Here is a 15,382-nt window from a genome sequence, read left to right as displayed (position 1 = left end):
TGTAGATTTTCATTAATTTGGAATACTGTGTTCATTTTGTTTGATGCACAGGCTTTGAAGGAGTCGACGACTTTTTTGTTCACCTGCGGGACCACATTCTGGAATGCCTGAGGACCAAAGGTAACTGTGATACCAGCACCCTCACCCCTGTTCCACCTCCTTTCACCATTACCACCACTGCCACCACAACTGCTATGGGGGACCATACTGCAGACAAACCTGCTGACAAGAGAACAGCTGCCACCAATGCTGCAAACCTGAAAGTGTCGCAGAAATTTATTCTGGAACAGTCGCGTGTGATTGACTGTTCAGACAGTAAGTCATCTGGCTTGTCTTGTGTTAAAAGTAAAAAGTGTGAATCAAAGAGCAGCAGTGAGTTGAATGAGGAGGGGGAAGAGAAAGATCTGTTCCAGGCCCACTTGAAGTCCCACAACAGACACTCGCCTCACTGACACAGGCTGTTGTTGGGCAGCTCTTCTGTAGTGTACATTTGAATTTTGATTGACTGTATTGCACGGTTAATTAGTTTGTTGGTGTAAATGATTTTGTAAAATACTTACTGAATATCATGTTAATCAGACACTGGTTTTGCCTCTAGGGCACTGCTGGCATTCTTTCTGATAGTTTGGGTTTTGTGTTAGATGTTGTACACGCAGCGTGCTGAATATACCTCAAGTCATTATAGCAAGCATTACTTGTAAGATTTTTTCCATGAAAATTATCATAACCAAGTGTTTGATAGGAAAAGTGTCTATGCTCATCAGGCGATTTATTTCTTATTTTTTGTGGTTAGCCATGCCTCATGTCACTGGCTGTCAGGCTTTGAATTTAGATATGCCAGCAATACAAAGCCATTCTGGCCATTTTCGATGAAAGAATTACAATAATATTGTAGATGTTCATAATGACTAAAGAAGGAGCTAGTGTTTGTGGTTTTGAAAGATCAGTATTTTTCGTAGTCAGACAAACTCTGTAAGTCACATTCTAACCTGTATGTTTTAAACATTCAGCTGCTAGGAGTGAAGATAAAAAAAAAGACTTGGTTGCTTTGGACTGTTGAATTCATCACATCTTCTTTCAAAAGAGAAACTCAACATAAACTGACATGTTGATGATGAAGGATAGGATTCATGTCAATCTAATGGCTGTCAGGGATTTACATTTTCATTGTTAGCAGTGTTCCACTACAGTGTGGTATTGTACAGATCCCTCAAACCAGTTTCCATGGTCACTATTGTTGTGGTCTCCTGCCTCTAAAAGAATTGTATATGGACACCTGTAGCCACCCATGGTTGCCAGATGGCTATCATCCATATGTGCTTCCCTCATATTGTGTTTAATTGAAAGCAAAGTTCCACTGTATGTGTTTGACATTTAAAAGAGTTTTCATTCGGGTCAGTTGGATTTTTAAACAGATGTATTGTTATTTTTACTCTTTTTTTTTCTAAGTCAGAATTCTTTGCATTCTTTGTTCTGTTATTATTTTTACAATTTTTGTGTTGTTATTTTTACATTTTTTCTAGGTCAAAATTAGTTATATTCTCTGTTATGTTTACTTTTTGTTTTTAATGTCAGGTGTTACTTTAGATTGTCAGAAATCCTAAAGACTGCTGGAACCTTTTACTCGTTTGTATATTTTATTTTTGTTTGTTGGTAAGGTCTAGTCTGCTGGATCAGTAGCCTTTTCCCCCCAGTAATTTTATTATGAAGCATGTATCATTAGAGCTGAACAAAACTGGTAATCAACTTTTACACCAATTTTACTTCAGCTGTTTGTCATGGGACTAAAAGAGATAGTAATCAGTTTAGTTTCTTTTTCTGTCATTTTTCCATATTTGTTGTTAAATGCATGTAACCATACAAACAAAAACAAAAACAAAAAAAGACTGGAAATATGAACTGAGCACCTGTGTTGTTCTTAAATGAGATATCCTCTGTACCTTCTTTTTTTCTTTTTTTTTTTTTTCTTTTTCTTCTTTCTTGCATACATTGTACATTGGTAACCTGGGTATTATTTTCTGGTTTTGAAATTGAATCTTGACTATAGTTTCAAGTATAGACCTGGATCTTATGCAGGTGATGAAAGAGTTACTAGAAAAATGGCAAGCAGTGAAAATATACTGACAGCTGAATATGAGAGAGAAATGAGTAGAAAATATACTGCCATAATTATTTTTAGATGAAGTTTGGAGAAACATTTTAAAAGAAAACTATTAGAAAATAGATGTTAACATGTTTTCAGTCACAGCAAGTGGGGGACATTTTAATTTCATAAAAGTTTCATGGTATTTAATTGTGGTTTATTTTGCATTGTTCTATGGTATATTCACCATAATGGCTTATGTATTTTGGGGAGGAATGGTTGTTTGGGTTTTCCTTTGTTTCCCCCCCTGTAGTTTCAGAATAATTACATTTTGTGCCATCCCTAGAGTATGTGTGCAGTGCCATCCTTTTTTCATATATGTTTTGTTTTTTTGTTCCTTTCCAGTCTTGGAGGGAGTTGAGCTTTACACCACTGTGTTTTAATGCTGAATTTTAAAATTCTATACCTGAAAAGCAGATTGTTTCTTGTTGTTTTCTTTTTCACTCCCTTTTTTTTTCACCTTATGATTGAAATGTTATTTGGGTGTGCACTTTTTGCTTCATGACAATCTGTGATATGTTAATTACTGTTATAATGTTTTTCCTATAATTTGGTTTTACTGCTGGAATTCATAGTGTTTCCTGATTTTTCCTTTAAATCCTTTTTTTTCTTTTAACATATGAATTTGCGTATGCACACATCACAGGCTTTTCACATCTAATGTGTAAATGAAATGTGTACAGACACATATACATTCACATTCATACATACACATACATACTCTTGAGTGTACATCCAGTTACATACTTTCTCATTTAAACAATTATCATTAGAAAGTCTTGTTCATGCTGGAGGATTGCATCAGTCAATCAAAAAATTTAAGGCTGTAAATCCCATCTAAATTTCCCCCCACATATTCTTGTAACTCTGTACACCTGTAATCTTTCCTTGTCTGTCTGTCAGACTCCTGTATGTGGTATGGGCCCCATTGGTATCATGAGTGGTGTCTTTTTAACCAAACACATATTGCAGTGTGCATTGTTTTATTCAGCTGATGTTGTTGGTTTTTTTTGTTTTGTTTTGTTTTTTTTGTTTTTATCTTCATAGCGGTTGTTGGAGAGGTATATGCACTACTGTTACAGCATATTGGAAGTAATGAATATCACAAAAACCTTGCTGCGTTGTGAGATATGACAACAAAATGTTGAGACTATGAGCTCTGGTGAATGCCAGAAGAAGGGGTGCAGTTGGGTCAAAGTTATTTTGTCATTATGTTTTTTGATTTTTTTTAAAAAGCTTTTCAGACTGAGGGTTGTTGAAACTACCATGTTGTCATGTATTTTTTATGCCTACCTCCTCTTGCCTTTTATTTCATTTCTTCTTCTTTCTTTTTTTTTTTTATTTAAGGGAAAGGAGTTGGGAATATGGGAAAGTGGGTCTGGAGAAGAGATATTAGCAGAGTGTTCGTTCTGCATTGAAAATGTTTTTCATGGACTTACTTATGTAAACAATGTGAGTCTGTGTAATAACCCAATGTTCAGTTGTCTGTGTGTGTGTATGTTTGTCTGTGTGTAATTGATAAACTTTAACAAATTCATTTCTCTGGAAATACTTTGTCTGCCAATACCAAATTTGGATTAGATATAGTAGGGAAAAATATCTTCACAGTCATACCAGTAATACTTAATAGGTTGTAAGTCTTCCAGATTAAGCCATATTTCTTGATCATGAATGGTTTATTTTGTTGAAGATCCTGATCCAGACAACCACAATGGATGTTTGGGTTTGAAGACAGCATGACCCTGGTTTGTTTGTTTTTTCGTAATTAAAAGAAAAATACAAATTCTGGACAGAGAACACACAATGACACAAACTGCACCATCGATATGTTTACTGCACATGAATATTTCAGTGTGGATACTAAATTAACTAGAATGATAATAAAAGAGAAATTTAAAGGATAGTTGTAGTTTCTTTAAGCCTATTGAACATGGATCTCTGCAGATCAGGAGAAAATGGCTTCACATTGCGGTCTGCCTGAGGCAATGGCAACATCTCCTTTACCATGGACTTTAAAGAAGTTCTCAAATGATTGAGATACATCAAAATAACATGATTTAAACAGCATTATCACCTTGAATATTGTTACAAATTTATCATGCTAAAAAATACCCATTAGATTGAATATCAATTTTAGTTCTTCATTTGTAACAGCATTATGCCTTGAATACCATTACCAAATAATCACACTAAAAAAAGAACCCGAAAGATTAAATCTTAATTTTAGTTCTTCGTTGGTAATTGCACTTTGGGGCTGTAACTCAGCTTACTCTCAACAGAAATGTGCTTGGTTCGAAGCTGGTAAGTTGCAATCTTTTTTCCTTTTATTTCTTTTTTGGCTTCCTGAAGCTGTATGATATTAAATACAGATAACGATTCTTTTGATCTTTTATTTTATTTATTTATTTTTTTTGGCTGGATAAAGTGTGTATCACAAGTGAGTCTTAAGGCCTTGCCTCTCATTTTAGTTTTGTTTTGGTGGCTGGGGGTTGGGCTGTTTTTCTGGGGTTTTTTGTTTGTTTTGTTTTTTCAGCCTTCGAGATGGTCAGTCAGAAAAATGTTTGAGACTTGTAACCTGTCCAGTGATTCCTTCCATCACTGGTTTGGAATGAACTGCAGTATCATGGTATTTTGTCCAGGAACAGTAAGCAACAAAGGAAATTTTCTATCTAAAATTACGTTTAGATAACATACTTACCGTGACCCAACTAGTGCAGACTCCGGCAGGGGTCTGACATTCCTGTCCTGTGCAAACTACTATCAGCCTATGCGGAGAAAACGAAACTACGGCCGATAACCTCCCGGAAGTAGGTAACCTCCCCTTTGTCCCGCTGGCTAGCGCCCTCTTTTGTTTTTTCCTTTTTTATGATTTTTTGCAATCTGGGGATGATACATTAAGCGTAAGGGCTGGCGTCCTCAGCATGGCCTAGTTTCATTTGCCATAAGGAGCTAAATGGTTGGGATACTGTGTTTTGTGTGTTTGTCTTAGCGCTTCTTTGTAGATGTGACAGTTTTGTGTTGACACGGTTGAATATTTGTATGGTTTGACAGTCCTGATATGGCCCAGTGTGGTCTGCTGGTCTATAAGCAACAGGAACAAGAACAATCCAGCAGGGTTTTGTGCATGGGTCTGTCAAACTCTCATCCTTTTTTGTACTTCAACAATTGCTCATTCAACTTAAATAGTAACTACCTTGTACCTCCTCTGGGTTTGAATTGTCTTCTTTGCTCCCACGCTCAAATCTGAAAACATATTTCCTTGAAAGTTTGTCTTGTACAAAAAAATATGTGTATATTAGAAGCAGCACAATCAAATGAAGTTGTAAAGTCCAGTTCATTTTATTTTAATTTTTGAAATCATTTGTTATGATTGTGGTTGACATTACATGATTAATTGTGACTGCTTTTGTCATTATTTTAGCAAGGGACCATTCATAACCTTTTTAAAAAAAAATTTTTTATTACTACTTGTGAAAATAGATCATTTAAATTACAGGATGCATGTTTATTTTCTTAAGATACAAAGAATCTACTGATAAGATTATACCATGGGTTTTTTTTTTTCTTGTCAGTGTAACTGTGTTATTGAAATGTAGACCATAGCGTCAAAGAATGTGGGAGTTGGGACTGCTGTAGAAGTTTGTAAATAATAATTGTTGCACAATAGGAAATGAACACCAGGTTTGGGGACCAATCAATTGACACACCTTTTGATGTCAGAAACCTATTTTCTTACCTTAAATAACTCTTGTTTTCTTACCTTATATAGCTCCAGTTATAAAACATGCTGCACTGTGAACTGTGATTTTTTTTTTTTTTTTTAACATATTTTTATGGCATTATGTTTCAGAACTCTTTTAAATTATCTGTGGCTATAGTTTAGAGGGTAAACGTCTATCAGCTAACAGTTATTTTCATTAACCCCTTGTCTGCCAAACATTTTAACAATTTTTGCATTCCTGTATGCCAAGGGAAAACTCAGGGGTTTTCACCTGAGTGCACAAAAACGTGCACTACTTCTTCAAAAACAAAGATATCTTCTTGAAAGTTTGTTTGGTGATTGCTCATACATTGTACTATAAGTGTACGATGAATTTATTATAATTCCTTGGTATAACTGTTGTTGTTGTTTTAAATCTTAGTCGAAGAAAATTTCCATGAAATCAAGTGGTTAAAAATTCTCTGCATCACAGTTATTCCAGGATTTCCAGTCAGATTTGTTTTCATTTGGAGCCTGTGGACCAGTGTTGCATCAGAGCTGGATGGAAAAAGATACTCACTAGCTGGCTGTGTGTTGGCACCCGGCCAACAGATACCGCCCTCCCGTCTCCTTCCTCGTCTGGTGGCCATTTTGACTCACCATCCCATTACCCTATCCACCGTCCATTTCTTGCTACATAGAGTGACAGTGTTGTGTTGGCAAATGATACATGTTCACTTTCACTGTGCCCCTGGCCTGCTAAGGCTCAGACTGATCAGTTGGAGACACAGACCATACATCATTGTCACTTTCACTCTTGTGTCACTAAGTGGGTCATGACAGTTAGTCATTATCCAGATCTGTACCTGTACCAGTACCCTCACCACTACATATACTTTCTCCCCCACTTTCCATATCTTTCAGTCATTCCTGAGCTACTTCTAAAGCTGTAAACCATTGAAAAATGAGCCAAGATAATTCTTTGCTAGACAACTCCATTTTGATCAAGCATGTATGCAAGTGACTTGGGAATTTCCTACTGCCTGTCAGTCATACAGTGCAGACCATGCAAGTTCAAGAGATGTTACCAATCTTCAAATATTTTAGAAGACAGGGAGAAACAAAGTAGGCTGTTTCCCTTAACTGTCAACCATGAATTGCTGATGAAAATTGGACGTGAGAGTCACGTCCTAGAGACGCATTATTGTGCAACAAAAGGGACGTAAGTCTCACATCCCAAGGCAGGCAAGGGGTTAATAGGCTTTACTGAATCCCTACACACATTTTTATTTCAACTGGCATGATCTTAACATATAGTTTTGATAAACTGTGATGATCTGAAGGGAATAAGGAAACTGAATTTTTTTTTTATCTTACAAGACATGAATGATACATTGTTACACTGTTCTGGCGCCATCAGAAGGATTCAGTGTACATTTATGCTAAGAATTGCCTCAGAACCCAAACAGAATGACATATTCCAAGATCTTGCGCTATTGTAGCCACTTCAGGTTGGCCAACCCTGGCCGCACTAAGTTTGTGACAAATGTTTTTTCTCAATGCTGGATCCAACCATTACATTTGTGGTTAATCCTGTTTTGTTTGAATTTGGGTTTTTTCCGTTTTATTTTTAATAATCAAATAATGAAATAAGTTGAAAATTATACCTAGATTGCAGTATATGTGTGGACATGCTTCTGCTGAGATAATACATGCATGACTAAAATCTATTACATTACCATTATATTTTGTGTCTTGTTGAAAATATTTAGAGAACTTTGTACCGAAGTGAATCTTTATAGTGGTTTGTATGGAAACAGCTAAACTCTTTTGTCCTGCAGACTAAACAAGTGAATATTGTTTGTTTCTTAGACATGAATAGTGTTTTACTGTCTTTTTCAGTTTCATTTCCCAGAATGTGATCTTGATAAGAATGAGGAAGTCATGATGATGCATACTCACATACCATTTGTCACACTGTAGTTTCAAACGATAGGGCATTACTCAGTTATTGATCTTAAGCTATCTTGTCAAAGCAGCAAATGCCAGTCTTGTCACATTTTATTGTTAATGATTAATGATTAAGTGGAAACATTAGCTGAATGAAGGCTGTTAGAGCATTCATTTAACTGCAGAAGTGAACAATTCCAAGCATGTTTGTAATTGGTTCACTTTCATGTTATTTTACAAGCAGTTTTTAACAGAAATTGAGAGACTGATGCATAAATGGTGAAAGGATTTTCAGTTACATTCCTCATTTAATTACAACTGAATAGCAGATGATAGGAACAGGATAGTGATACTGAGTAAGTTCGTCTGACAGACTTCATGTTGGTAAAAGAAATAAGCTTCAAGTTGAAATGAGAGAAAGGGGAGGAGGATTTAAAATGAGAAAGCCTTTCATCAATGTAAAGCAGGAACATTTGGCATACTGGCCTACATCAGAAGTATGGTATTAAGAGTCTGCTGCACTCAGTTTGAATTAATGTTAGGCAAAATGATTTGTGCTGTTAAAAGAAGTTTGTTCCTCTTTTGCAGTAATTCATCAAGTCACCACAAAACCATTTCATACAATACCTGTAATGTAGGTAGAAACACATTTATTCAAGAATGTATTTCTGTAGAGGACATGAACTCCTACATATGCATTATATGCATGGTTTTCTTTTCTTCTTATTTTTTCCTTTTCTTTAGTATGTGAGCAGATGAACATTTACTCAACATTATTTTTTCTGAGTCCTATTGAACTTTCTCACAATCAGCTTTTTAAGTATATTGTGTTACACAATCTGGTTTACTGCTGTTTATGTAACCGTTACAAAATGTTTGCTGTCAAGATTTATCTATTTGTGCTCATCAAAATGGCAGACAACTGGTCTTTCCAGCTCTTACTGTTGTCTTGGTTGTTATTTTTAAATGCTGCCATGTAGCACAAGTTTCAATAAAACTTAGAACTCAGTTGCCTGTGATGCACTGAGAAGTGTTTCTGCTTGTGCACTAACACACTCCTAAATATGCATGCTTGAGTACACATGTACACATGCATATGCACTCACACATGCCTACACAAAGTCATGTACACAATCATTGAGAATCAGCCATATATGTGTAATTTATGTACATATATATAAATAAATAAACTGCAATAATTATGTTCACTTTGGTTCATGTGCACAGAAGTATTTTTCCAACTTCATATAAAAAATGCAATGACAACATATCAGGCTTTGTGGATAATCCAACGAAACAGAAATAACAAAGGACATCGAAACTGCAGTAACAAGGCATTGTTGATGATTTAAAAAAACAACAACAAAGTTCTGATAAATATCAATGCTATGCCCAAGGCAGACAAGTGAAATTTCTGTAAAATGATTTTGTCAGGTGAAAATGTGTTTCAGGAGCACACTGCAAGCACATACATACATACATACTAACATGCATACATACACCTGCACATATGCACACACACACATAGAAGCACACATACACACGCACAGAAGCACACATACACACACAGGATCATGAATATTCAACTTTTCCACAAGTCGGATCATTGAGACAGATTCTCAGCACTTCAGAAGCCCTATTAAGATTCATTCATATCAACACAGCAAAACAAAGTCTGCATACAAATGCACACATGAACAAGCACATATAAATACATGCATCCAACATCATCATCATTCCAGATCAGTCTGAATTATGTGCTCTGGGCATGAAAAAAAAAGAAGGCTAAATGCATTCAAAGGGTTAGGGGGAAATAATATGACAAGACAAAGAATTTTTTTTTTTAATATCATAACCGTAGTTTGTCACAAAAGAGTTCTACTTGTTTCACAGCCATGGCAGCTGTAGTTGGGTAACTGTACAAGCACACAAGTACACCGTAGGGCAGCTTGTTCACAGTCAGACCCAGGCGGTTGTCACTGGATGTGCAGTAGATGCTGGAGGAAGGAGGAAAAAAGCAGCTGTGTCATAATACTGATGATTTTTAATAACAATTATTTGATGTGATGTGCGTCAATTTAAAAACATGACTATTGATTTATGATAACAATGGACTGATGTCACAGGGGGTGATTTAATAACAATACAAATAATTCATAGTAACAGTGCATTGAATTCACTAGTCAATTTATTTAATAATGATTTATTAAAAATGTATAGTAACTGTCAACTCATGCAGGTGGAAGTCACAGCTGGCTAAATGAGCAACCTGAAATAATCCATGAATTTCATACAAATATTCTCATCAGGACGACATCTGTCCAAGACCCAAGCATTGACCTTAATGGTGCAAACCAATGGGTTGTTAAATTCAACTCATTGAGTGGCCGAATGGTCAGAGCACTGGATTCTTGCCTGGGTTGCCTGAATTATATCCCCTGTTTCAGTGCCTCTAGTGAGTAATAAGGAGATTTTTTTCTGATTTCCAAGGTCAACATATGTGCTGACCTGCTAGTAACTAAGCCTCCTTTATGTGTATGCAGAAGTTCAAATATACATAATTATCAACCAGTTCAGTGCCAGAGAATTTTGTATTTATAAAAAAATTATTAAAAAAAAAAAAAAAGTGCTCGCCCCTTGCCAGAGAATTTTGAGGATTCAGGGGTAATGAATAACAAAAAATTATAGCACAAAAGCTATGGGTGATACAGAATGAAAGTAAACATTTCGTGAAGGAAAATGAGTGCAGATTCTGCTTCTGGGCTTTTTTCCCAATTAGGTTCATTGTAGATAACTGTTCAGGCATGTAAAGTCAAGATAATAATTTTTGTGCAACAAAAAAGTCTGTTTCCACCTCTACATAATGACATCCATAAAGAAAAGAAACAAAATACGGCTAGAAATAGCATGCCTATTGTCAGATTATACCTGTAGAAGAAATTAAAACAGGCTATAAGTTCATAAAAACAAATCACAGCTCATGCAGATATGTAAGTAAATTACTATCCCAACATTGACAAAAGTGGGTAAAGTCAACATGAAAGGTCAATCACGGTCTCAGAAAATGAGCTGGCAAGCTTTTTGACAGTAAAGAGCGTTTGCAAGTGAGAGGGTGACATTCTTTGATGACATGCATTCCTTTCAAGTTGCACATGGGCGGATTAAAGTGTCTGCTGAGCATCCGGCTTGCCACCTCTTCAAACAAGTCATCCATCTGATTCAGCGAAAAAAAAGCGTTAAAAAGAAAAAGCACATGTTTCACGTCCATGCGTTTTGTGAAAATTGTGGAGCATTTGCCAGTTGTTGATTTCCTGCAGTCTGCACTGAAATGTGAGAACACTGGTTCCCAAAAGCCACACCCCCTTGATGACCTCTGGCTGGCATTTGACCTATCATCTTACATCACTCCTCCTCCTCACCTCCCCTTCTTCCAACGCTCTCTGCACGCATTCTGTCAGTCATAGCCACTTGTTCAAAAACGCTGTCTGATTGGATGGATGGACTGAATTACCATCAAAGGGGCTGTCAGTTTCATCACTGTTGTTGTCAATCACCATCATTTTCAAACCAATCATGTGAACTGAACCAAACTCCAAAGAAGGAAAAATTGGAACATATGCAGGACGTCAGTGGACGTCTTATAGGCACTATGCACTATGGCAACACTTTTTGTAGGACGTCAGCTGACGTCTTATAGGCACTCTACTGGTTAAAAGATTCTGTAATCCATGTCAACATTCTGTGGGGTTTGGAAACAAGAACATACCCAGCATACACTCCAAAATGCAGTATGGCTGCCTGTGTGGTGGGGTAAAAACTATCATACATATCACAGTAAAAGTCCAATTATACATGTATAAAAATGAACATGGGAGTGGCATCCTAGGAACACAAGAAGAAACCCAACTTCTGCATTTACAACTTCTCAATTACTGCGCTAATTTCATGAACTGCAGGCCATATATTCTATCTTTTTTTTTCTTTTCCTTTTTTTTAGCACATATCTTTACCAGCTGGCAGACTGAAAAATCTCCACTCTGAATACAACAGGTGCTGCTGGGAATTAACCATAGGCCTCAAAGACCCACAGGAGAGAAGTCTAATGCTCTAACCACGAAACTATGATTTCTGTCTCTCATTTGGACTAGCCACACACTTAAACATACAAACAGCTCAACTTGATATAGAACACAACCAAACAGTTAAACTGTTTTTTTCGATCTCACAGGGCTACATGTACGGACCTGCTATTGCTTTAATTGCTCTCTCAAGTATTAAAGGTCATCTATTATCAAAGATCTTGTAATCCTTTTTTTTCAGCATTCTGAAAGCTCTTTGAGGTCTGACCAGTGGACTAGGCCTGTACATAGATCACCATCAGGCATCTGCTCCCCTAATACTCCCATATTTTAAAAAGGTGTGTAGCACACATGGATTAGTCCACATATTTTGATGTGTACTTGAAACTGAAATGTCACTATTTGGTCAATTATGAAAACCAAGACTGACAAAAACAGAGCTCAAAAGTAATTGAAAAATCATATTTTTCTGTCTATAATTGTAAATATGTTCCAAATCTCTATGAAACAGTAATTTTATATCTTGATTACCAACAATACTTCCCCAATAAAGTATGACTTACTTGCAAAATGTATTGGAGTAGATTTTGAACTGGGCTGTTCTCTGACCTGTGGGGGTGACAGAAAATCCTCTCTGGATTCGTGCCTCATTGGCTGCCACAGATGTGGAACTGAATGCTTCCACAAACTGCTTGGCTTCAGCCTGTTAACACACAGAGATTTAGTTCAGTTTCCTTTATTTTAGCTTCAATACAAATTTTTATGACCTTTCTGACATTTGTGGCAGAGTCCTCGAGAAGAAAAAAACAACAACTCATAACTATCTAAATAATCATACAAAAAGTTAAACTGTAAAACATTTATTAAAAAAATAATTATGTTATCAAGTAAGAATCAATTCAATAATTCAGCCAATACATTTTTCACGCACATTAAATTATGATTGCATACTCAGTTACGATTGCATAAGCAAACACAAGCACCATCACCACCACCCCCATCACCCCCCCACCCCCTCCACACACACACACACACACACAAGAACATGCACAAACTAACGTACACACAAGCAAGCCAGCAAACAGGAAAAAAAAGTGCCACTCATAGTGATGAGAGAGAATACATTCATGTATGTGTAATTGTGTGCGAGTCCAATCATGTGTGCATATTTGTGCAGTGTGCTTCAACCTGTGTGTAATGGTTAGCACAAAACAACATAACCTGTCAAAACTTCAAGCAAACATGAATCTGAAACATGTTTAAAATGAATATATAAAGAGTGGATCTCTATCTCTGTGTGTATGAGTGAGTGTGTGTGTGTGTGAGACTAAACAATAGTCATACCTGGGTTAAACTATGCAGCTGGCCAAAAGTGTAGACAATATCTCCGTGCTTTGACAACAGGCACACTCCACTAAACAGGTTGCTATGCAGCAAATGATCTGCACAAAAAAATTACTTTTGTCTTCATTGTCAGAATGCAAACATGCATTAATGAAGTCAGAATGCCTTTGCTATTGTTGAACACCTAATGAATGAATTAATATATATATATCGTATATACATTTATATGTGTGTGTGTGTGGTGTGTGTGTGTACAAGTAGGGATCGTCAAAGTCTTCTCTTGAAAAAAAAAAGAAAAAAAAAGGTAACATCTGCAGCATAGTGTAGAATTATGGGCATGCATTTGTATGTGGCTGTGTGAGTGTGTGTGTGTGTGTACGTGTGTGTGTGTGATTACAAAAGCACCATGGCAATGCACAACTTTCAGATTCAAAAGCTTATATGGCTATACTGCCCCAGCCATGCAGGTGTTAAGGGACATTAGCGAGCTGACAGGCTTGCTGGCAACAATAATGAGCAGTCTACATCTGTGGAAATCTGAAAACCTAAAAAAAGTGAAAGAGTTCCTCAAAAGCCAGGTACAAGGATATATTACTTCACAGAAAGAAAGATAGGGAAGAGCATGATCCCTTGCAAATCAAACAAATATTCATATTGGCATCATTTCCAAACCAATATAGCACAAATTTCTTCAAAACGGAACAGTCTCTCTGGGATTTCCCAAATTTAGACTCAGCAACATGCTAGACAAGCATCAGAGATCTTTTCCCATCCCTCTTGCAGCAAATCGGTGGCAGTATGTGTGTGTGTGCATGTGTACACTTGTGTCAGGAGAGCTTTGTGTGTGTGTGAGTGCATGTGTGTGTATGTTTCTGATCAGGAAAATCTTTTTCTTAGATCATTGTCAAGATAGGAGCAGTTGGTCTAAGACATTAAAGCCATTCATAGTTCTCTTTATGTTCAGAGAGTGTACATAGGTGTTTGGTTTCAGTGCAGTAGTTTTGTTGTTGTTTTTGTTTTAGAAAGTTATTGTCTCCTGCACTGCTTGTCTTTGTCTCCCTGTGTCCGTGTTGTGAAAGCTGTGATATGTAGGAATGTGTGTGAGTTGAGGGTGGGGTGTGTGTATATATCTGCATTGTGGGAGCTATGGAATACAGAATGTGAATGAGTGTATATACATGTGTATAAGTGTGTGTGTGTGTGTGTGTGTGTGTGTGTGTGTGTGTGTGTGTATGGGTTTATTTACATTTGCTTGTTTATTTCTTTATTTATCAATATTGTTATCATTGTTTTTCATATTATCAATATTGTCATCATTGTTTTTCATTGTTTTTCATATTATCAATATTGTCATCATTGTTTTTCACATTATTAATCATTTCTTTTTTTTACCAACATATATTTTATTTCATGTCTTTATCTATTTGCTTATTTATTTTTAATTGTTTTTCTGTTTTTACATGTTATTTCTATTTAATTGTTGATTCAACGACTTATCCATACTTCATCTATTTTTTTCCTCAAGGCCTAAGGGCTGGTCAGGGATCTGCTTGGCATATGTGGTGTAGCGCATATGGGTTGTCCGAACGCAGTGACGCCTCCTTGAGTAACTGAACTGAAGCGCTACTTAAAAAACAATAACATACAAATGCTGAACCGGCATGCAATAATCACTGGGTTTTCTGTCTCTGTCTGAATATTGTATCTTTAACTTAGTTGATATCTATTCCGGGGTGATTTTACAGTATGGGGGCTATTTGCAAAGGAACATGTGTTCGACTCAAGTTCAACTTCAAGTAGGTGTTTGTGTTTCGTTTGGTGTTTATGATACGTTTCCATGGGCGAACCTCGCCCATTCTCTGGAGCACTCGACAGCATTTTCGTCATCTCGGATCGTCATTCACTTGACACATTAATTTTAAATTCATTTGGAAATCAAAGTCTCAAGTCAGCTGAGCACTATCACAGTATGATACGGTGTATCAACACGATCACATTTTCTTCGTTACCTTTTGCAAAATCATCCCACGATGGCACAACAGCCATGTGTGATTCTTTGACTTTACCAATCGGTAATTGCAGATACATGCATAAACACTTGTTTTGGAGATGAGCCTTGAGCGCGGTTCTGTTTGCTGAACGGTAAAGTCAGAACAGTTGCAGTCT

The 15,382-nt window shown here is 36.5% G+C and overlaps 2 protein-coding genes across 2 annotated transcripts in view; one reads left to right on the top strand and one right to left on the bottom strand.

The window, feature by feature from the left end:
- Positions 1 to 8,801, top strand: part of LOC143280928 (inositol-tetrakisphosphate 1-kinase-like) — a 25,263-nt gene extending 16,462 nt beyond the window's left edge. Inside the window, exon 10 of the mRNA XM_076585713.1 lies at positions 52 to 8,801. Coding sequence (XP_076441828.1) covers positions 52 to 452 — 401 coding nt within the window. The 3' untranslated portion in view covers positions 453 to 8,801. The remainder of the gene's footprint in view (positions 1 to 51) is intronic.
- On the bottom strand, positions 2,013 to 15,382 carry LOC143280929 (uncharacterized). Its single transcript, XM_076585714.1, has 4 exons — positions 15,226 to 15,382; positions 13,217 to 13,314; positions 12,436 to 12,575; positions 2,013 to 9,790 (listed from the first exon to the last, which is right to left on the bottom strand). Exons 1-4 carry the CDS (start codon positions 15,302 to 15,304, stop codon positions 9,643 to 9,645), a joined length of 465 nt encoding a protein of 154 aa, XP_076441829.1. The 5' UTR covers positions 15,305 to 15,382; the 3' UTR covers positions 2,013 to 9,642.

The sequence above is a fragment of the Babylonia areolata genome, chromosome 4, assembly GCF_041734735.1.
Source record: "Babylonia areolata isolate BAREFJ2019XMU chromosome 4, ASM4173473v1, whole genome shotgun sequence".
NCBI classification, from domain to species: Eukaryota; Metazoa; Mollusca; class Gastropoda; order Neogastropoda; family Buccinidae; genus Babylonia; species Babylonia areolata.
This window is presented reverse-complemented; position numbering and strand designations above follow the sequence as displayed.

Coding starts and splice junctions, on each gene's coding strand:
- LOC143280929 (XM_076585714.1), bottom strand. CDS start 15,304: ATGTATCTGCAATTACCGATTGGTAAAGTCAAAGAATCACACATGGCT. Junction 12,576..13,216: donor AGCTGCATAGTTTAACCCAG/GTATGACTATTG, acceptor GTGTGTTAACAG/GCTGAAGCCAAGCAGTTTGT. Junction 9,791..12,435: donor TACTCCAATACATTTTGCAA/GTAAGTCATACT, acceptor TCCTTCCTCCAG/CATCTACTGCACATCCAGTG.